At 47.3% G+C, this 23,709-nt stretch overlaps 1 protein-coding gene across 7 annotated transcripts in view; it reads right to left on the bottom strand.

Moving 5' to 3' along the window:
• The window catches only part of Csmd2 (CUB and Sushi multiple domains 2), a 581,156-nt gene that overhangs the window by 108,860 nt on the left and 448,587 nt on the right, over positions 1–23,709 (bottom strand). For all 7 annotated transcript variants that reach the window (XR_001784158.2, XR_001784159.2, XR_001784160.2 and 4 more), the window contains 4 exons: positions 15,901–16,103; positions 9,523–9,714; positions 6,252–6,390; positions 1,873–2,060 (listed from right to left, as the gene is read on the bottom strand). Coding sequence is in view for 2 of the 7 variants with exons in the window: in XM_011240560.3 (XP_011238862.1) it covers positions 1,873–2,060; positions 6,252–6,390; positions 9,523–9,714; positions 15,901–16,103 (722 nt within the window). In the remaining 5 variants the exon portion in view is untranslated. The remainder of the gene's footprint in view (positions 1–1,872; positions 2,061–6,251; positions 6,391–9,522; positions 9,715–15,900; positions 16,104–23,709) is intronic.

Genomic DNA, 23,709 nt, shown 5'->3' with positions numbered 1-23,709 from the left:
GGAATTTTCTTGCTATTATTTTATGGATGAACAAGTGGGATTTTTGAGTGGCTAAATAACCTGCCTAGGGTCATTTGATTGCTAAGTAGAAAACATGAACGTTCAATTCAGTTAACTGGCAGGCTATGCTCTTGGCCAGGCAAGGATCATGGCTATCTTTGTGAGGTTTTATTGACACATGGCTATACCAATTCCTTTATGTGTTGCCCCTTGGTGCGTAAACATTCAAAGGAAGAGCTGAGTGCCTGTGACAAACAGACCAAAAATACTCTCTGTGTGTGTTTCACGTGTGTGTGGTATATGCACATTTTTGTGTGGCATGTGTATATACTTGTATACACTCGAGGAAGACATCTGGTATCCTTTTCTACCACTTTCTGCCTTATTCTCTTGAGACAGTGTCTCTTGTTGATCCTAAAGCTAGTCTGGCATCTAGTCAAGCCTTAGCGTTCCTCCTGTCTCTGTCCCTTGATGCACTGGGGTTGTAGGTGAGTGTATAGCCTGGTTTTTTTTTGTTGTTGTTTTGTTTTTTGTTTTTTTTTTAAATGTGGATGCCTGTATCTGAACTCCATTCTCATGTTTGCCCTGTATGTGTTCTTACCTGCTGGGTCATCTCTCTAGCTCCCTGGTTTTTATATAGGTGCTGTGGGATTTGAACCTAGGTCTTCATGTATGCAAGCTCTTTACGGACTGAGCCAAATCCACACTGCATCCCCGCCATGCCCCAAGTGAGTTTTCAACACATGCATATGCCCATTCTTTTATGTTTTGTCTATGGTTATTTGAGCCCTACAAGGACAGAACTGAGAAGCTATGACAGGGAAATATTATCTAAAATATGTATTATCTTTAAGAAAAAAAATTCCATCAACTCCTTCTTCTGACCCCTATTATCCACTGGCCTAATTCCAATATGTGATGGAAGTAAGTGAATGGGAGAGCCAGAAGACTAACAAGATGGTAACCAGTCTGTGACAGAATGCCAGTATCGAAGTGCTAGGACTCTAGATTTGCACAGGCTACCTTGTCTATATGGGCTGAGATAGCTTGACGTTGTATGCATGTCCCAGAGGTTGCCAATGGGTATCCAATATGTTGAACTGCTGGTGAAACCTTTTAGAGGTGGCATCTCCTGGGACGTAGTCAGGTCATGGGGTCACTGCCTTTGAAAGGATTAAGGTAATTTCAAGGGTCTCTCAGTTATAGCGAGCAGTGATGGACACTGGGCTGGCCTGGCTCCTGAGTCTTTCCAGCCATCTGCCTTTCTGTCTGGCCATGTAATCTCTGATTCATGGGTTCCCTTCACTGTGGTGCTGCTCCCTCTACCTCTCTGAGAGGTCGACCAGAAGGCCAGATTCAATCTTGGACTTTCAGCCTAAAACTGTGAGCTAGAGAACTCCCTTTTCTTTAAAAGATACCAAGCCTTGATTATTTCTTATAGCAACAAAAGATTAAGACACAGTCAATTTCCCAAGATGGTCAGAGGTGCTGGCTGGGGTCTAAGGAAGCCTGAGATTCAACATGAACCTTCACAGGGTGGGGGAATGACCAGGAAGGTGTTAGCCGGCAGGTACTGAGGGAGACTATGAGAGTGAAGTAGAGTTAGAAATGAGCCTTATAGAGAAGGGGAGAAGAAGATTCGTGATTTGAAAACAGAAGCAGGGTGACAAAAGAATGTTACCATGCTCTTTTAGACCCAGGGTGTGTAAATATATAAGACAACCACTTGGGGTAGGGTGCATCGCAGGGAAGATAAATATTCTGCAAGCTCTCTGTAGTCTAGTCTGTCACCTTCCCGTCTATACTGTATCGCTGCTTCTTGGTTAAGCCCACTGGCCCTACCCTTGGGGCTCTCTGCCACCAGGCCCTTACCTGTGTAGTCAATAACGAAGCCAGCATTGCTCACAGATGCGTCGCTGCGGAAGGCGAGGAAGAGGCTGTTGCTGCTGCTTTCAATGCGGCTGGGGAGCTGTGAGCCATAGAAGCTTCCTATGAGAGGGCTCAGAGAGTCCCTTCCATCGTAGATGTGAAGAAAATCATAGCCAGGCTCCAAGTTAAATCTGGAGAACAAAAAAAGCCCATCCCCACCCCCCCCATGGAGGTCAAACAGGGGTTTGTTTGTGCTGGAGCCTCCCAGAAAGCAAGCCCACCATCCCATAGCACCCTCCCTCCAAAGACTGAAGAGAATGAGGTGACATCCCAGTCGGGAGAAATGGTACAAATTGTGGCTTGGGGACACAGGTGTAAGATTCTAGTCACTGAGTGTTCTTGGTTTTGTAGCCAAAGGCCTCAGGTTTTGCTCATGGTCGGGAGAGATGGTATAAAATGTTGCTTGGGGACACAGGTGTAAGATTCTAGTCGCTGAGTGTTCTTGGTTCTGTAGCCAAAGGCCTCGGGTTTTGCTCACGGAGGAGGGAAAGCAAGTTGCCAACTCCAGGCATGAAGGGGTGAAGCTGGCAGGCGTGAGTCCAGGGCTCTTGCCTGACTTCATTGTTCTGCTATCACACCAGTTTGTACTGAATTTTCCTAAGAGCACAGAATTGTCCAGGGAGTCATCGCCAGAAGTATGGGACCTGCCACCATGAAAAGCCTAGTTTTCTCTTTCCATCACATGTCAGCCATGGCCCTCTTCAGCATCTGCCACCACCTGGGTTCTAGCATCACCTTCAGGTGTCTCTCCCTGAGCTACCTGATCCTAGTGTGGGATGAAAATCCATCCTAACTGAGAACAGGAGTTCATGGATATAATCTATCCCTGTAGGGCAGCTAGCAGGGGCATCCAAGCTTTTGATATTGTGACATAATGTTGTCATCTGCAAATATGTCAGGCTACAGTCATAGCTATCATGGGACACATAAGGCTCATAGGCTGCAGGATGGACACACCAGCCTAGAAAGAATGTAACGGAAAATGACAGATAGGAAGAAGTGGAGTATCAGCAGCCCTCATGCCCTGTGTGTGTGTGTGTGTGTGTGTGTGTGTGTGTGTGTCTGTGTCTGTGTCTGTGTCTGTGTGTGTCTGTGTGTCTGTGTGTGTGTGTTAGCTGGCTCACCCTTTTGAAACTCTGCGTGGTATGTATCTGATAACTCTTAATGTCGGCCTGCTCTCTGATGCATGATTTTGCTCTTAAGCATGTGTCCAATGAAGGCAATTTTTACTAAATCAAGTGTAAAGAGATGAGAGGGCTGACAAGTAAATGTACTTTCAGAAAACAGATTTCTGATGCGAAGGCGCTCGTGCCCTGGAATGGGCAGGGACACAGAGATGGACCATTCAGTTAAACTGAGAATGAAGTGGCTCTTCTACCCTTTAGCCAAGACACATGGTGCAGAGAAGGGTTATAACCTGGCTAGAGTAGTGGCAAAGAAGGTAATGTGAGTAGGGAGACAGAGTGGGTGTCTAGAAAGCAGATGTGTGTCCTCTGTACATAGAGTCTTCCCATACTAGTGTTGGCTACAGGGCTGCTTCCTTTTTCTGAGTGACATAGTTTCCTTATTCTGGAAACTACCCATTCTTTCAAAAGTCCTCAGAGAAAGGCTCTGGCTGAGTTTGTCTTGGTCACAGATTGTGGAATGACCTCTTTTCTTTTCTTTTCTTTTCTTTTCTTTTCTTTTCTTTCCTTTCCTTTCCTTTCCTTTCCTTTCCTTTCCTTTCCTTTCCTTTCCTTTCCTTTCCTTTCCTTTCCTTTCTTCCTTCCTTCCTTCCTTCCTTTCTTTCTTTCTTTCTTTCTTTCTTTCTTTCTTTCTTTCTTTCTTTCTTTCTTTCTTTCTTTCTTTCTTTCTTTCTTTCTTTCTCTCCCCCCTCTCTCTCCCTCCCTCCCTCCCTCCCTCCCTCCCCCTCTCTCTTTATCTATCTATCTATCTATCTATCTATCTATCTATCTATCCATCCATTCATCCATCTCACTTTTGAGACAGTTTCACATTGCTGCCTAGGATGGCCTGGGGCTCTTGAACTCTTTGCTATCCTGCTTCAGCGCTGGGCATGCAGGCATGAGCCACCATATCCTGGTGGAACCAGCATTTTTCTGCCTGTATCTCTTCCTACCTTATTCACATCACTGGATTTTTATCTGAGCCCTTTCAAGATGCCCAGCACCATGTCTGGTGCCAAGGACAAAGGGCATGCTAGACACATGCCTTGCCTTCCTGAACTAGCTGGTGCTGGAAGCAGTGGATGCTCTGCTAATGTAATGGGTACTATGCTGGTAGATTGTTATTAGCTGTTTGAGCCCACTGAGAAGCTGACTCTCAAAGTGGGGCTGCATCTCCACCTCCCACCTTTCAGATCCAAGCAGGTGTGCCTCCAAGTGTCCTTTAAGTCCCTTCCAGGAATGAGTGGGCTTCCTCCTAACTGGGAGGGAGGGCAAAACAGTGAAGATCCTGGGAGTGAGAATTCTGTGTCCTTGAGACTACCTAGCTGTTCTCAAGGTGAAATGCTCAACAGATGTTACTGTTGTTTATCCAGTTATATAAGAGTACCTACAGTGGGAAAGAGAAGTCAAAAGTCTATCCATACCAAGTTCAGCCATGGAATGCCCACTTATGGAGCACAGCTCACTTGGTACCTCCTGCTGCCTCAGCTTCCTCAGTTGGTTTTTGTATGATGTTGTGGGTGTCTGATTGGAAGATGTTATCTCTATCTGTTGCTATTTCTTCTTTCACTTGAATATCTCAGCAGAAGGGCTGCTGCTCTGTTCTGCCTGGGGCAGGCTCCACTTGCAACTCCAGCTGCCTGCCCTAAATGGGCTTCCCCATTGACATCTGCTGGCTGCTTTGAGCACCTGCCTTGATCACAGTTTGCTCTCTCACTCCTTAGTCATTCTTTTACTTTGGCTTGATGCACACTTAATAAAGTAACTCCTTCAGAGCAAACAACATGGCTACCGTAGGTCATGCTCCTGACTGCATAGAATGGTCAATAGTATATAACATAGGGTCTATAAAATGGTCAGTCTCCAGGGAGGGACACACTCATTCTTCCATGGTGGTCCAGCCTGAGCTTATCCCAGGGACTGAGATGACCCACAGCAGTGGGACAAGGACGGGAAACAAGAAAGTCACTGGGAAGCAGATGTGAGATAGGCATGAACGAGGCTTTGAGACTCAGGAAACCACCAGGCATTCAGTTTGACTGGAGCTCTGGGCCTGCTTGGACAGATGGATGTGCATCAGACTGTAGAAACCGAACTCAGAAATTCAAAACTCACTTACAAAGAGGGTAGATTTATTAAGGGATAAACAAACAAACAAACAAACAAACAAAGAGGCTGCCTGTTTGCTTCTTTGTTATTAAGTTGCCCATAAGAGAGAGTGCCCTGGAAGGCTAGACGAGACAGAGTAGCCAGTGTGAAGACCAAGACATCGTTGGGATGGAAGATGATAAATGGTCAAGTCGAGGCAGGAGGTAGTAGCATGAAGATGGAGATGTGGGAATTTGCTGTCATGTGTACATACGTACTATTCAGTGGTCACCTATACCATACACCATACAGTGGTCACCTTTGGACATTGTTCCTTCAAGAGCTATTCACTTTGTGTGTTGAGAGAGAATTTCATCACTAGCCTGGAGCTTGCCAAGTAGGCTAGGCTGGGAGCCTCAGGGAGCTAGCTGCCTATCTCTGCCTCCCCAGTGCTGGGATTACAACCATGTGTCACCGTGCCTGACCTTTTAAGTTGAGAGACTTAGACTTGTGTGGCAAACACTGACTGAGTCACCTCCCCAGCCCATGCTGGAGTCTTTTATCAGAAAAGTTCCTAATGGGTCTGTTGGGGTAGTAGCCAGGCTTAAGTAGTCCGGAAGGCCACTGGAGGGAGGAAGCAGGGAAGGGATAGGGCAGATCTATGGAGAACTGCCTGGGAATGGAATGAAGGTGTGAGTGCACGGGTTAGGTGGAAAGGTCACGGAGACCTGCAAAGCTTCAGGATGGAGGGAGGCACTGGGGAAAGGGCCAGCCAATGTGTTAGGACATGGAGACCCAGGTTAGGGCTCCTTTGTGTTTAGCAGCCGCAAAAGTGTAAGAGAAAGAGTGTTAGCTGCTTTGGAAACTATTGCAAGAATCCTGCAGACACAGGTCCCGGGGCAGAGAAGACATTCAGTGGATGCTGGAGCCCCACCCCTCATCTCTGACTCTCTTACCCTTGGACCTGAGAACTCTGCCACACACCTGTGAGGACTAGCCTGGCCACCCAGGTCCTCAATCCCGGAGGTCTCAAACCCCTTGGTGTCCCAGCCCGGGAAAGGTACATACGTGTTAAATACCAGGGCGATGACGTAGTCTGGAGAGACGGTCACTTTCCAGTCACACTCCTTGCCTGGTGGGTAGGGTTCTGGGTAGTTTGGTGACAGAATGACTCCTGATGGCCCGGTTAGGTCTCCCCCACAAGGAGCTGAGGAGAGAAGGCGAGGAAAAGTCTGTCCCCTTTACTTGGTCACTTAAAAATAGGCCATTTTATACGATGTGCATTTCACCTCAGGGGGAAAAAATAAAACAAAACACAAATAAAAAGCCCATTGTTGTTGCTGATGTTGAGACAGGGTCTTGTGTAGCCAAGGTTGGTCTCTAATTTGCCATGTGTAGTGAAGGATGAGTTTGAATTCCTAATCTCTGCCTCTGCCTCCCGAGTGTTGGAATCACAGGTGGTTTGCCACCATGCCTCATCTGGCATGATGCTGAAGATGGTACCTAGGGTTTTGTGTATGCTAGGTAAGCACTCTTATCAACTGAGCTGAATCTTCAGCTCTCAATAAATTATCTTAAGAAAAAAACCAAAAAAACAAAAACCAGGTTCTTCCTGGCTGTGACCTTAGGGAAATTACTTAACCTGCATATTTTTCTCTTGTGTTAAAAGGAGGTGATGTCTCCCTTAGGGGGTGTCTGTGATGCTTAGTGGAGAGGTCTCATGGTCAAAATGGTGTCACCGTCGTCTTTCAGGAATATGAAGTATGTGCCATCTTCTCACTGTCTTATGAATTCAGGAAAGCCTCGTGGGTGTTTACTGCATCTTCCTTGTGCAGGATATCACAGCGAGTGGAAAACACCATCATCTTTGCCTGCCAAGCACTATTGGTCTCCTTGGCTGCCAGCTCTGCTGGCATCTGTTTGGATCCCAGATGCCTTCCAGCTTTACTCCTTGCCTAAGGATGAGCATGCCCCTCATCAGGACCAATGTGCTGCGATTCCTCCTGAGGGTCCACAGTGGCCACCCTCTCCTGTGCTGGTGGACTTCTCAACAGATGGGGAGGATAGGGTACCCAGGGATCCAGCAAGCTGTTTTTCCCAAGGACCTCCTTCAGCCTCTAACATCCCAGGCAGCTCACTGCATCCGGGATGGGGACAGGGATGGGGGTGGGGGCTCAGGATTTCACACCTCAGCTTTGACATGACTTTTGCCCAGATGACCCCTAACACCCCTTGTGGAGAAGCCAGACTCAAACCCAGGAACCAGAGTTCTAAGCTCATGTGCTGACTTCACCGGGAATGGGGCTAGAGCTAGCCTGGCATCCATCACAGACAACGTTTGACAAATATTTGCTTCCTCTCTTTGTTTCTCTCCTGTAAGGCAGGGCCATCAGGGCCAGCTAGCTCTGTTCATGGCAGACTGCCAAGGAGCTGGAAACGAGGGGCTCATCGCTGGGATTTCCAATCTGTTTGTGAGAGGAGGCGCCCTCCCCGAGGCCATGTGCAGAAGTGTGTGCCATGAAAGCTGAATTAACCTCACTGGCCTGCTCAATGCCCAGCTGCAGCCTGTCAGCCCGGCCCAGCCCAGCTCTTCCTTCGCAGGGTGCTGGTGCAAGGACTTACTTTTTCTGGAAAGTATATTAAGAGGGTCACAGCCTTGTGGGACAGGGGACACTGAGAGGGGACACAGAGGCCTCTGGGTGCTTCTCAACAGAACCACTCCCCATCCCGCATCCCCACCACTGGAGTCCGGTTCACTGCGAGGAAGGGAGCACAAGGATTTGAAATAGGAACAAAGAAGGGCATTGGGGGCAGAAAGGAAGGGGGACAAGCATCTGAGGAGATGAGGCCTAGGTATCTTGTCTCTCTACTATGCCACCAGGGAAATGTGCATTTTTCCCCTCACAGGCGAGGATCCCAGGCTAAGACTTGAACAATTTCCACAGTGAATGACAGATCCTCAGCCCATGTTTGGGTCTGATTGTCTGCACACCCCACTTCTCCACAACACTGAGTTGGCTCCAGGGTCTCTTTGGTTCGTGAGCTAACCCCATTTCCACCAAGGAACTGGATCCAATGTCTTGCTTTCAGAACCACATCCTAGAGTTGGGGCAAGTCAAGGTCAGACGTCAGATATCAGGGTGGCCCTTACCGTGGAACCTTCCAGGGTGAACACAGCTGGGAGAGGTCTCAGGAAGTCCCCTAAGTCTGTCTCTAGCAGGGAGGACGCATTGGTGGTGGGAAAGCAGGGGTTTTGTGCTCAGCCTGGCGTGGGCGGGAATCTTGGCTCTTGTGTTTCTTAGCTTTGCAATTTGGGACAAGATATCCAAATTTTTCTATTTTGGTTTCTGTAGCTATAATGAGGGAATGGTACTAAATTCAGGGAGCTGCAGGGAAAAGCTAAATGGGGTTATCTAAGCAAACTTCTAGTGTGAGCCCAGCACACATTCGGACTCAGTGGCCATCGTCATCGTTCCTCTCCCCCCCGCCCCCCTTTTGAGACAGGGTCTCTTTGTATACATAGTCCTGGCCATCTTGCAGACCAGGCTGGCCACAAACTTAAGAGATTTGCCTGCTTCTGCCTCCTGCATACTGGGATTAAAAGTGGGCACCACTGCTGCCTGGCTGGTCTCTCTACTCTTCTGTGTCCACCAGCCATGGGCACAGGAATCAACTGAGTTCATCATTTCACTCGGGGAACAGAAGAACTGAACACATGGGCATGTGAACACCTGGGGCATGTGAACACCTGGGGCATGTGGGCACCTGGGGCATGTGGGCACCTGGGGCATGTGGGCTCCTGGGGCATGTGGGCACCTGGGGCATGTGAGTATTATTATTACTACTGTTATTATTAAGAGCCTTGATCTGTTGAATGGGGAGATTTTAAGACAAAGGGTAGATCGCAGGAACCCTAATCCAGGCAGTCAGCAATTCCCTGGGAGAGGGAGAAAAGTGTCTTTCCTTTGCCCCTGGAATCTGCTGATCTTCTGACCTGGAATTCAACTTAGACAATAGGCTGGAGACAAGAGGACAGATCTGCCTGGCTCAGAACTCTCTGAGATAATTTTTTAAAAGTTCATGGGATGTGCGTGTGTGTGTGTGTATTTGTGTGTGTGCGTGTGTACCTGTGTGTACCTGTGTCTGTCTGTGTGTCTGTGACTGTGTGTGCATGTTTGCATGAGTGTGTATAGGAAAACTGGGTTTTCTGCATCATTTTGCTGAACCATTCTCCTGGCCCCAGGCTCAAAAGGCAGCTAGCTGCCTACTGTGTAGAGGAGCCTGGTGCCCACAACCCCAAGACTGGAGAGAGGAGCAGATGCCTGAAGCTGCTCTGTACCGATGCACGTGGGCGGGCTGGGCTGCCAGAAGAATCGGTTCTGGATCTTCACGCAGCTGATCTCTGCGCTCCCCTGCAGAGCATAGCCTGGGTCACACTGGAACACTGTGCTATCACCGGCTTCCCAGCTGTCACCACTCCGACTCCCATTCTGCGGGACTCCCGGGTCATTGCAGGAGGTTGCGGTGGACACTGAGGCAAGAGAACAGAAGAGGGAGGTGACAGTGTCTGCCTGTCAGCCAGGCTCACAGCTCATCAGCTCTGCTGATCATCATGCCCTTGACAGTGACCACTAATAGAGCTATGTCATTGTATCCACCAGCCTGACCCATTTACATCACTGTCACCACTGGACCAATACCTCACTGTGACCACTGGGCAGCTAACACAGTGGTTCTCAACATGTGGGTCACGACCCCTCTGGGGCTGCATAGCAGATATTTACATCATGGTTCATAGTAGTAGCAAAGTTACAGTTATGAAGTAGCAACAAAATCATTTTATGGTTGGGGTCACCACAAGAGGAGCTGCATTAAAGGGTCGCAGCATTAGGAAGGCTGAGAACCACTGATTTAGTAGCAGCAGATGCATTTTGGAAGTTTGGTTGCATTGCTATGAGTGCAGAAATGAATCACGTTTACAAATACTAACGTTGTTCCCCAGACAAAGCTTTGCTATCTCATGCCATGATCAGTTTGAATGAGGGGAATACAGTTTGAACTCCACAGATCTAAGCAAAAGAGTTTGGGAAGGATTTGGGGTTGGCCTGCTAGGGTTGCCCATGAGGGTCCCAGGGAGTCTGCTGAGGTCAGGTCTCTCCCTATGTCAAAGGAGCCACGGACCCTTTAGACCTGCACCATGTTTAGGGAAAAAAATCAGATACTTGTAGCCAGTGGCAGAACTGAGCTCAAAATCAACCTGAGCGGCTGGTCTGTATTAAAATCTCAGAACAGGGGCTGGGCAGACGACTTGGGTGCAAGAGCACAAGGAGCAGAGAACCCTTGGGAAAGCCATGGCAGCTGGCCTAGAGCCCCAGCACTTGGGAAGTGGGCTCAGGGGATCTCTGAGACAAGCTGCCTAGTTATGATGACTGAATTGGGATGCGTTGGGTGCAGGGACGATTCTCAGCAAGAAAAATGTAGCATGAACCAGGAAGACACCCAGCATCAAACCCTGGCCTCCAAACCAAGCCAGATATGCACAGACATCCATACGTGAGAACACGCATTTATGCATGCATGCCATATAAATAACATATACATACGTGTGAAAAAGTGGGGGTGGGGCTCAGCAATGGAGGAGAGGTTTGTGAAATGGTGCTTAACTAAGTCTAATAGGGAGTGGGTTTATAGAGTAAGCGGGGAATAGAAGGGGGGAAGGAAGGAATAAACGATAATAGGAGTGAGTGAGTGAGGGAGGGAGGCAGGGACGGAGGGATGGAGGGGAGGGAGAGGGAGGGAGGAAGGGAAGGAGGGAGGGAGCATGACCCAAAGAAATTCAGCTTACGTGGTGGCATAACATCACTGTCAGTGAGTCATGGGACAAGGAGGATGGTGCTGTTGCTACAGCTGGTGACAGAGGCAGGGAGGTGACAGTGGCCACTGACAAGGGCAGAGGAAGGACTGAGGCAACCATCATGCCCTAGCTGTCACCCCAACCCTGAGCAGATGGCAGAACCTGTCCCTGTAGCATTTGCTCTGCAGAACCCAGAGGCAGGGATTTTCTGGAGATCCTGTGATTTACCTACAGCTCCCTAGCCCACAATCGGGAGACTTTTACTTTATAGTCCAACCGAAGGATCTGCTATGGCCCAGTGTATACAATTCACATTGGCTTTTACACAAAGGCATGGGGCCTCCAATAGATTCTGGTCGGTCTGTCGATGGCTTCCAACGTCTGGGGGAGATGCACCCATTCTGCTTTGCCACCAGAAGCACTTCAGTGGCCATGGCCAAGGAGTGGCAGCCCCAGGAGCCTGTTGCCATCATCACTCAGTACAAGATCTGGGATTGCGTGGCATGCTACCTTTGATTCCACAACCCCAAAGGCAGTAGCTGACTAACTATAGCCCACAGGTAAATCTGCCTCTGCGCTTATTTCCACAAATAAAGTTTTATTGAGACACAAGCAATGGCCATTTGTTTACATGGCACCCCGCTTTCATGCTTTGAAGGAAGAAAGTGAGTTGTACCACGCCACATGGACCACAAAGGCTGAAGGACTGGAGTCTTTGACAGAACACTCTGTCAAAGCTCGCTCTGTGGTGTCTTATCTCCTTATCTTCCTTTCTCTTTCCTTCTTATGTCTCCCTCCCTTTGTTGCTCCTTCTGTCTTTCTACTTTTCTGCCCCCCTCTTTCCCTTTTGAGAAAACGATCTGAGAGTTGAACCTCGTGCTTCTTCGAGCTAGGCAAATACTTCACCATGGCTTTGTTTTGAACATTTTACATTTTTAGACAGGATCTTACTAAGTTGTGCAGGCAATCCTTGACCTTGACCTCCCAAGGCCTCAGCCTCCTTGGGTTACCCAGGGCCACAGCCTTATGCCTCCATGCCTGGCTGCCATCCTATCTCAAGCTCCCCCCTTTTGAGGATGCTAAAACTATCCCTTATTTTTATTCACTTTAAAACGATGCTCTATCACTATGTTCCGGCCACAGTTCTATACACCTCCCCACATGGTCTGCTCATGCCCCTCCCCCTTCCCCATCACAGGACTTTGCACACCTTCTGTTTGTCTGGAATGAACCCGAAGCAAGTCTCCTATGCCAGCTCCACCTTGATGTTCAGTTTTTAGCTCCAGACCACTTTTTAGACAGGTCTCCTTTATCCCCTTTCTGGTCTCAGCCTTAACCTTCCCTGCTGCCACTGCCGTTTTCATCAGAGTATCCTGTTCTGTTCTTGTCCCAGGACAATCTGTAACAATCTTCCTAATTTATTTGTTTGCCCCTTCCTTGTCAATATCATCCCCCGGCATCTCTCAACTGACAGAGACCATTCTGCTCATCACTCCATCCCCAGAGTCCTCGGGACTCAGCCTGCCACAGTGCTTAGTAAATATTTGCTGGATAAATGAATGAATGAATGAACAGATCATCATCGTTTGACACTCGCTGGACTTATTTAGAAAGTCAAATAAGAATTATCTTCTGCCTTCCCAATTAAAAACAGACTTAGCTTTCATCCCCAGTGTCACGGGGTGTTGTACATATGTAAATGATTCCCTGGGAGAAAAACAGCTTGCAGTTCTGGCCACACTCAGAAAGGTTATTTATATGCTAGGCAACAGAAATGCAGTGATTAAGCACCAGGTTTGGGAATCCTGGACGCACGGGTTTCGATCTAGACTCTGCTGCCTATTAACTCTGTGACCTTGTGTAAGAATCCACACAGCCTGTACCTGCAGCGTGGATTAATAATAGTGTCTGTGGCAACACGTTTCTGTCAAAACTCTTAAGAGATGATCTAGTGGGGAGCTTAGCTGCCGCCTGCTCTGTAGATGGCTGAGATCACGATGCCCGCTCAACTCTTGTGGGTCTCAGGTTCTCTCTTGAGTGCTCCTGGATTTGAGCAGCTTGCTAAAGCCTCCAGGGAAAGGCTAGATCCTCCGGGTACTGACAGGATGTTAGCTATTGCACAGTCATGTTTACTTAATAAAGCCAAGCAGCTTGTGCTAATCGTGCCTGGCATTTCTGCCCAATCCCTCATCAAACATGCACTACCAGGTTCATGTGTGGTAAGCTATTCCCTCTCCCGAGAGAGGAGTCCTGGTATTTGCTAACTGATGACAGCAACAGAAAGGGTGACCTTTCCTGAACCTCCAGTGTACTCAGAGCACAGGGGGCCAGGTTGTCATGGCCTTTCTGGAACCCCGGGCTAGGTAGTTGTGATTGCTCTGACCAGCATGAGATTGCCTAAGGAAACACTTGGTATCAGGGACACCCCACCACCCCAGCCCTTCTCATGTGATCATGACTTCATGTGTAACAACACCTGCTGCATACATGGATTCCAGGGAGCCTGAGAGGTCTGCTTAGCCTTCATACTTTAAGAGAGATGTGTGATGCCAAGGAGATGCCACTCAAGATGGGCAGGAGGTATTGGCTGGCGCTAGAGAAACAGAAGCGAGATGCTTGGGGGAGCCAGAGGCTGCAGCAACTAATTCATAACAGGGAGATTAGGAGGCAGCAGCTTTGGAGACAAACCTTGAAGGATGGTGATGACTCTGACTCCTGGGAGCTGGGCCTGGCCAATGCACGACAGAGCTGCAGGAGTGAGCCTTACTTAGGTGGTTCACACAGGAGAGTGCCTAGGGACCATCCTGTGGGGCTACCATGAGGACACAGAGGAGTTCGGATGGTGCAGATCTGTGGGATGCTTATTTGGGATCCTGTCTTAAAACATCTCTGTCAGCATGGGCACAGTCAGAGAACACGCACTGCATGTGTGCTTTAATTATTCATGTTGCTCCTTCCCCAAGAGAGTGCCTGGGAATCTTCCACACCCTCCCTCTGTATGCTGGGAATCGTCTCTTGCTTCTATTGCTCATCCCAGCAATTGCTAACATTTGCTCCATGAAATGCCAGTCTCCTGAGATGGCCTCAAAAAAAAGTCATTCCTGGTCAAATACGTTTGGAAAGTGGGACTTACCGGACACATTTTGAATTTGTGAGTGTGAGCATCTGGAATACTCTCAGACGCTGCACTACCATTACAGATAATCTGCTTAGGTTGGCCTCCACCAAGCCTCTTTCCAACAGGGCCATGCACATTTGTTTTTTTTTTTTTTAGTACCAATTAATATTCCATGGACCTTCAAGAATAGACTGGAAATGCCAGGCCAGAAGATAGCACAGAAGATGCTGTGAGGACAAGTTACTATGTCCAGGTCCCCTCGGTATCCCGGAGGGGACTTGTTCCAGGCATTCTCCCAGGCATGAATACTCAAATCCGTGATGCTTAAGTCCCTTGTGTAAAAATGGTGCACATAACCCATATGATCTCTGGTGTATGTTAAACCATCTGTAGATTACTTCTAATACTTAATATATAGTATGGAGATAGCTATTATACAATATTGATTGGGAATAGTTACAAGAAAAAAGTCTGTGTATGTCCAGTACAGATGTGATTCCACCCCTCACACACACCCAGAATTTTTGGTCCAGGATTGACTGAATCCATGAATACAGAATCCACGAATCCCCCAGCTTGAGTTGCTCAGGAAGTTGGAAGACAGAAGAGAAAGTCCGGAGATTCTGAGTTCTGGAAGATCAGCCAAGTCAGGACCTGGGCATTTGAGTATTGCCAGTTTTTGGCAGCTCTTTGTCATGCAGCTCCGTGACTGGCCACTGCCGTGCACGCTTAGATAACCTGAGATTACTAAGATCACTCTCATGCTTGGCTTCCAGTCCTTTCCAAGACCTGCACTCACAAAAGAACCAGAGGACACAACACGGACACTTCCAGAATAGAGACCTACACCACTGGGCCCTGAGTCTTCTTCAACATCCCCCCATTCACCCCAAGGGACCACATTCTATTTCAGAACCCACTCTTCTCTCTCAGTGTTCTCTGCATCCAAGATGTCCTATTTCACACCTCCTGCTCGTTAGGGTCCACAGAGCCTCTGAAGTCCAGCCTGCTAGTATCTTTCCATGGCTTTGACCACTCCATCCTTCAGATACTTGCTTCTTCTCAGTTACTTCTATTCATCCTTTAGGCGTGAATTTGGATAACACCTTCTCTAGAACACTTTTCTTGATGTTTACAGTGGTCTCGGCAGCATGGATTTCTCTACTCATGAGCTTCTTAGGACCTGAGCAGCTCCCAGTCTGCTGCCGTTCTCTACCCAAGTGAGCTGGGAATGCATGGAAATATTTTTGTGTGTACTCAGGGGCATATGCACTGCATATACACTGTGTGTGAGAGAGAGAGGGAGGAGGAGCAAAGGGGAGGGAGAGAGAGAGAGAACACGTGCGTATGTGGAGGTCACAGGCTAACCATTATGCATGTATTATTTCAAAGACACTGCCACCTTTTTTTCTTTTAAGACAGAGTCTCTCTCATTGGCTTGAAATACACTAACTGGTCTAGGTCAGCTGGCCAGTGTGTCCCAGGTGTCCTTCTGGAATTACAAGTGTATGCTAATTTACCTCTTTTTTTTTTTTTTTTTAAACAAAACAGATTCTGGGCCTCCAACTTACATCCTCACGCTCACGTGACAAACACGCTGCTTCCTGAGCTGTTTCCTTGGCTCCTCAGCACAGATATCTGAATAAACCATGAGCCAGATACACAGCAGATGGAAAAGTCTTGCCAAGGGTGGAGAGACGGAAGGTGGGAGGGGCTCGAGGCACTGGCAGTGGGCAAGCACACACCTGAGAACTGGATGGCAAAGCCTTGCTTGCTGGTGAAGAAGTCCGTGCTGAACTGCAGGACGACCGAGTTGAAGGTGCTGTGCAGGTCCTTGGGCAGCATTGGGCCACTCAGCTCCTTGAGGAGGACCCCACTTTCCACAGGTCCATCCCAGATGCGCAGCACATCGTGGACTTCTTCTGTGTCAAACACCAGGAAGTGGAGCCTGGGCAGAGAGAGGAGACAGGCGGTTATTCCAGGCCCTGCCACTTTCTCCCCAGGATCTTCCCATCAGTAGAGAAAGATTTACAGGGAGGAGGGGAGGCATCGTCTGGAAGCATCCCCATGCTTCCTGCTGGTTGGCTCCATCAGATGGAGCTCGCAGTCGTGGGGACAAGGGTGAGAGGGTGTGGATTTAGTGCATGTCGGCATGGCCACACTCCATCCCTCCTCGTAACTCGCCACAGCCAAGCTCCCGAGTATAAGTCCTTATAATTCTAGATTGAGAGGGGGCGAGAAAGAATGTGATTCTTTTAAAAAGTCAAGGAGGCTGGAGAGATAGGCTCAGCAGGTAAAGATGCTTGCCACCATGCCTAAGTACCTGAGTTCCATTTCTGGAACCCTTATTGCATATGTACATTCTCTTCTGGCCTCTGCATACCAGGAGGACCCCGCTTTCCACAGGTCCATCCCACTCTACATGCCAAGGTGTGTGGATGCACGCTCTCGAGTGTGTGCACACAGACAGACAGACAGACACACACACACACACACACACACACACACACAGAGTAAGCCCGTATCTGGGTGTCTCTGAGCAGAGTGCTGAAGCTGTTAGCTACAGCTAGGGGATCTTTGCAAAGTGATGCAGGCCACACCAGGGCCTCTGTCTGTATGGGAAGACATATGTCACGTCAAGCTCTCAGCCTGGTAGGAACCTCAATTCAATCCCAGACAAAGAAGGGTTTGGTAGGTGAGGTTACTATGGCTACAAACCTGGGTGACAATGACTCTGTGAGTCCATTTCCATTCACTTTGGGGATACGCTGAGGCTTTGGAAACGTGTCAGAGACAATAAAGAGGATTCCTGTGGACCCGAGCCTGGTTCTATCACCTACACCCGAGGCACTCTCACCACCACCAAAGCAGCCCTGGCTCATTATCATTATGCACGAAACCCCAGACTTCACATAGGCGGTGCTGCTTTCTACTGACATTGGTTTCTCTTCACTTATTGCAGTCGCGCTAAAAGAAAAATCTGTTTAAATTATAAAAATGAGACACATGCAAGGCAGAAAAGCAAACGGTATGAGGTGCTTTGAAAAATCTGAAGTCTCTCTCATACAATCAACTGACTCTCCTGCGCTTTCCACTTACTATTAGCACATAACCTTTCCCCTAACTACTGGCACATAGCCTTTCCACTTACTATTAGCACATATCCCTTCCACTTACTATTAGCACATATCCCTTCCACTTACTATTAGCACATAGCCTTCCACTTACTATTAGCACATAACCTAGACTTCCTCATATACTCACATAGTTAGCTTGTACTCATATAGTTTTCCCCATCATGGACTTAATCTTCCCTTCCCTTTTTTTCTTATCCTCCATTGTGTGTATGTGTGTGTGTGTGTGGGAACTGAGTGGCTGGCTTTGAATCCACCATGTAGCCAATACTGACTTTGAACTTCTGACCTTCCTGCTTTCTCTCTGCAGTGCTGGGACAACAGATGTGTACCACACCCACTTTTGTGTGATGCTAGGATTGTACCTGTGACTTCACTCATGCTAGGAGAGCCCTCTATCCACTGAATGAGACCCCTGGCCATGGTTATTAGGTCACTTTCTTTAATAACATATAGTATGGGCTTATATGCCTACTTAATTTTTTTTCTATAGAAATGAACAATCTAGTCCCAGTTTCTCATTAAACTGCAAGAAACACACCTATATTGGTGGCTCTTTTCTCATTCTGCTCATGTCTTGGCAGACTTGTGGAAATACTATTTTCGATATGGTGGGGGAGGGGAGTAAGGTATCTAATCCCCTCCCTCCCCCAATGAGGGTTGTTAAGTCGTCCTCTCCTGTGGCTCTATCCATCTCAGTTCCCTCCAAACAGCATCGGACTGCACTATTCTCTGAAAACTCCGCCTCGTCAACACACCAGCTATTATAGTGTCGCAAATATATTCTACATTAAAATACTCTCCCATCTGCCAGACCAAAATGGAACCTCACTGGTATTTTGAATTTAGATAATTTAGTATTTTACATAATGTTAAAACTCTGTGTACACAGTTTTGGGACATTTTTATCTCTTCATATTCTTTATCCATCTTAATTGGGCTACTTTATCTTTAAAAATTCTGTTTGCCCACCAAGCTCTTTATTCGTTATTTTTACCTAAATTGGTTCCTGTTGTGGGATATGTTTTTCGATGCTAGTATTATCTGCTAGTGTCTGGTACCTTTTCTCACTTTAAATTTTGTTTATGGCATCTATTACTGTAAGGAGCAACTCAAATACATTTATCTTTTCCACAAAGTGTGCAGGGTGGTCTCAACTTCTCTACCATGATTATAAAAATCCCAGTCACAGGGGTGGCAAGATGCTCAGTGGGTAAGGGTGCTTGCAGCCAAGCCTGAAGACCTGAGTTCAATCTCTGGGATTCACATGGTGGAGAGAGAGAGAGAGAACCAGTTCCCACAAGCTGTCCTCTGCATGCATGCAGCAGCACACGTGCAGTTATGCAAACAAAAAGAACACTTTTTATTTCTTTGAAAACACTTAAACTGCTTGGAATAATGGTAAGAGGCAGGAGTGTCAGGGAAACGCTTTGCTGAGGATGAGTGTGGCCCTGCATGTATGCACTCATAGAAGCTGTGAGTCCCTGTCCAAGACCTGTACAGGGCGTGGCCATGGATGGGACGATCATTAAGCCCCACCCCTAGTTGCGGAGCTACTGCCAACTTTTCTATACAGGCACTGCTAAGAGAACTAATCAGGTTACAACAACAACAACAACAACAACAACAACACAGCACAGGAAGTTGAGAAGGAGAAGCAATGGCAGGAGACAAGGAACTGGAAGGGAGGGAATAGAGAGAATTTGATCAAAATACATTATACGCACGTATGGGAGGCTCAAACAATAAAAAAAGAGATGACTTTAAAAAGAAGAAGAAAAGAAAAAAAAAGCAAGAGGTCTGCCTGGCCTGAGAGGTTTGTGGCACAGGCGCCGGCGGGAGCCTTCTTGGCTCCGGGACTCCGCGGAGGGCAGGCTGCACGGGTGACCGTGTGGAATACAGAGTGCCAGCCGTTTCTGGGACGGGCGAGAGAGTCGCAGAGCTTCTGGGCGGCGCCATCTTCAGCTCCAGACAGCCGGCCACCTTCCTGGTGAGAGCACGGGGGTCTGCCTGGCCTGAGAGGTTTGTGGCACAGGCGCCGGCGGGAGCCTTCTTGGCTCCGGGACTCCGCGGAGGGCAGGCTGCACGGGTGACCGTGTGGAATACAGAGTGCCAGCCGTTTCTGGGACGGGCGAGAGAGTCGCAGAGCTTCTGGGCGGCGCCATCTTCAGCTCCAGACAGCCGGCCACCTTCCTGGTGAGAGCACGGGGGTCTGCCTGGCCTGAGAGGTTTGTGGCACAGGCGCCGGCGGGAGCCTTCTTGGCTCCGGGACTCCGCGGAGGGCAGGCTGCACGGGTGACCGTGTGGAATACAGAGTGCCAGCCGTTTCTGGGACGGGCGAGAGAGTCGCAGAGCTTCTGGGCGGCGCCATCTTCAGCTCCAGACAGCCGGCCACCTTCCTGGTGAGAGCACGGGGGTCTGCCTGGCCTGAGAGGTTTGTGGCACAGGCGCCAGCGGGAGCCTTCTTGGCTCCGGGACTCCGCGGAGGGCAGGCTGCACGGGTGACCGTGTGGAATACAGAGTGCCAGCCGTTTCTGGGACGGGCGAGAGAGTTGCAGAGCTTCTGGGCGGCGCCATCTTCAGCTCCAGACAGCCGGCCACCTTCCTGGTGAGAGCACGGGGGTCTGCCTGGCCTGAGAGGTTTGTGGCACAGGCGCCGGCGGGAGCCTTCTTGGCTCCGGGACTCCGCGGAGGGCAGGCTGCACGGGTGACCGTGTGGAATACAGAGTGCCAGCCGTTTCTGGGACGGGTGAGAGAGTCACAGAGATTCTGGGGCGGCACCATCTTCAGCTCCAGACAACCAGCCACCTTCCCGGCAAGAGCCACAGAGCTTCTGAGGCGGCAACATCTTCGACTCCAGACAACTGGCCACCTTCCTGGCCAAAGCAACACAGCTTCTGGGAAAGATCCTGTTTTGGGCCTTCACCTTCAGCCAGGAGGAGGTCCAAACACCAGATAACTGTACACCTTCCCTGAGAGAGGAGAGCTTGCCTACAGAGACTGCTCTGACCACTGAAACTCAGAGAAGAGAGCTTGTCTCCCACGCCTGCTGATAGAGGGTAACAAAATCAACAGAGGAACAATCTTTTAACAAAGACAACTATAACAACTAACTCCAGAGATTGCCAGATGGCGAAAGGTAAACGTAAGAATCCTACTAACAGAAGCCAGGACCACTCACCATCATCAGAACCCAGAACGCCCACTTCGCCCAATCCAGGACACCCTAACACACCTGAAAAGGTAGACCTGGATTTAAAAGCATATCTCATGATGATGGTAGAGGACATAAAGAAGGAATTCAATAACTCACTTAAAGAAATACAGGAGAACACTGCTAAAGAGTTACAAGTCCTTAAAGAAAAACAGGAAAACACTGCTAAAGAGTTACAAGTCCTTAAAGAAAAACAGGAAAACACAACCAAACAGGTAGAAGTCCTTATAGAAAAACAGGAAAACACATCCAAACAGGTGATGGAAATGAACAAAACCATACTAGACCTAAAAAGGGAAGTAGACACAATAAAGAAAACCCAAAGTGAGGCGACGCTGGAGATAGAAACCCTAGGAAAGAAATCTGGAACCATAGATGCCAGCATCAGCAACAGAATACAAGAGATGGAAGAGAGAATCTCAGGTGCAGAAGACTCCATAGAGAACATCGGCACAACAATCAAAGAAAATGGAAAATGCAAAAAGATCCTAACTCAAAACATCCAGGAAATCCAGGACACAATGAGAAGACCAAACCTACGGATAATAGGAGTGGATGAGAATGAAGATTTTCAACTCAAAGGACCAGCAAACATCTTCAACAAAATTATTGAAGAAAACTTCCCAAATCTAAAGAAAGAGATGCCCATGAACATACAAGAAGCCTACAGAACTCCAAATAGACTGGACCAGAAAAGAAATTCCTCCCGACACATAATAATCAGAACACCAAATGCACTAAATAAAGATAGAATACTAAAAGCAGTAAGGGAAAAAGGTCAAGTAACATATAAAGGCAAGCCTATCAGAATTACACCAGATTTTTCACCAGAGACTATGAAAGCCAGAAGAGCCTGGACAGATGTTATACAGACACTAAGAGAACACAAATGCCAGCCCAGGCTACTATACCCAGCCAAACTCTCAATTACCATAGATGGAGAAACCAAAGTATTCCACGACAAAACTAAATTCACCCATTATCTCTCCACGAATCCAGCCCTTCAAAGGATAATAACAGAAAAAAACCAATACAAGGACGGGAACCACGCCCTAGAAAAAACAAGAAGATAATCCCTCAACAAACCTAAAAGAAGACAACCACAAGAACAGAATGCCAACTTTAACAACAAAAATAACAGGAAGCAACAATTACCTTTCCTTAATATCTCTTAATATCAATGGACTCAATTCCCCAATAAAAAGACATAGACTAACAGACTGGCTACACAAACAGGACCCAACATTCTGCTGCTTACAGGAAACCCATCTCAGGGAAAAAGACAGACACTACCTCAGAGTGAAAGGCTGGAAAACAATTTTCCAAGCAAATGGTCTGAAGAAACAGGCTGGAGTAGCCATTCTAATATCGGATAAAATCGACTTCCAACCCAAAGTTATCAAAAAAGACAAGGAGGGACACTTCATACTCATCAAAGGTAAAATCCTCCAAGAGGAACTCTCAATTCTGAATATCTACGCTCCAAATGCAAGGGCAGCCACATTCATTAAAGACACTTTAGTAAAGCTCAAAGCACACATTGCACCTCACACAATAATAGTGGGAGACCTCAACACACCACTTTCATCAATGGACAGATCGTGGAAACAGAAACTAAACAGGGACACAGTGAAACTAACAGAAGTTATGAAACAAATGGACCTGACAGATATCTACAGAATATTTAATCCTAAAACAAAAGGATATACCTTCTTCTCAGCACCTCACGGGACCTGCTCCAAAATTGACCATATAATTGGTCACAAAATAAGCCTCAACAGATACAAAAATATTGAAATTGTCCCATGTATCCTATCAGACCACCATGGCCTAAGACTGATCTTCAATAACAACATTAAGAATGGAAAGCCAACATTCACGTGGAAACTGAACAACACTCTTCTCAATGATACCTTGGTCAAGGAAGGAATAAAGAAAGAAATTAAAGACTTTTTAGAGTTTAATGAAAATGAAGCCACAACGTACCCAAACCTTTGGGACACAATGAAAGCATTTCTAAGAGGGAAACTCATAGCTCTGAGTACCTCCAAGAAGAAACGGGAGAGAGCACATACTAGCAGCTTGACAACACATCTAAAAGCTCTAGAAAAAAAGGAAGCAAATTCACCCAAGAGGAGTAGACGGCAGGAAATAATCAAACTCAGGGGTGAAATTAACCAAGTGGAAACAAGAAGAACTATTCAAAGAATTAACCAAACGAGGAGTTGGTTCTTTGAGAAAATCAACAAGATAGATAAACCCTTAGCTAGACTCACTAGAGGGCAAAGGGACAAAATCCTAATCAACAAAATCAGAAATGAAAAGGGAGACATAACAACAGATCCTGAAGAAATCCAAAACACCATCAGATCCTTCTACAAAAGCTTATACTCAACAAAACTGGAAAACCTGGACGAAATGGACAAATTTCTGGACAGATACCAGGTACCAAAGTTGAATCAGGATCAAGTTGACCTTCTAAACAGTCCCATATCCCCTAAAGAAATAGAAGCAGTTATTAATAGTCTCCCAACCAAAAAAAGCCCAGGACCAGATGGGTTTAGTGCAGAGTTCTATCAGACCTTCAAAGAAGATCTAATTCCAGTTCTGCACAAACTATTTCACAAGATAGAAGTAGAAGGTACTCTACCCAACTCATTTTATGAAGCCACTATTACTCTGATACCTAAACCACAGAAAGATCCAACAAAGATAGAGAACTTCAGACCAATTTCTCTTATGAATATCGATGCAAAAATCCTTAATAAAATTCTCGCTAACCGAATCCAAGAACACATTAAAGAAATCATCCATCCTGACCAAGTAGGTTTTATTCCAGGGATGCAGGGATGGTTTAATATACGAAAATCCATCAATGTAATCCATTATATAAACAAACTCAAAGACAAAAACCACATGATCATCTCGTTAGATGCAGAAAAAGCATTTGACAAGATCCAACACCCATTCATGATAAAAGTTTTGGAAAGATCAGGAATTCAAGGCCCATACCTAAACATAATAAAAGCAATCTACAGCAAACCAGTAGCCAACATCAAAGTAAATGGAGAGAAGCTGGAAGCAATCCCACTAAAATCAGGGACTAGACAAGGCTGCCCACTTTCTCCCTACCTTTTCAACATAGTACTTGAAGTATTAGCCAGAGCAATTCGACAACAAAAGGAGATCAAGGGGATACAAATTGG

The sequence above is a fragment of the Mus musculus genome, chromosome 4 (genome assembly GCF_000001635.26).
Source record: "Mus musculus strain C57BL/6J chromosome 4, GRCm38.p6 C57BL/6J".
In the NCBI taxonomy this organism is placed as follows: Eukaryota; Metazoa; Chordata; class Mammalia; order Rodentia; family Muridae; genus Mus; species Mus musculus.
This window is presented reverse-complemented; position numbering and strand designations above follow the sequence as displayed.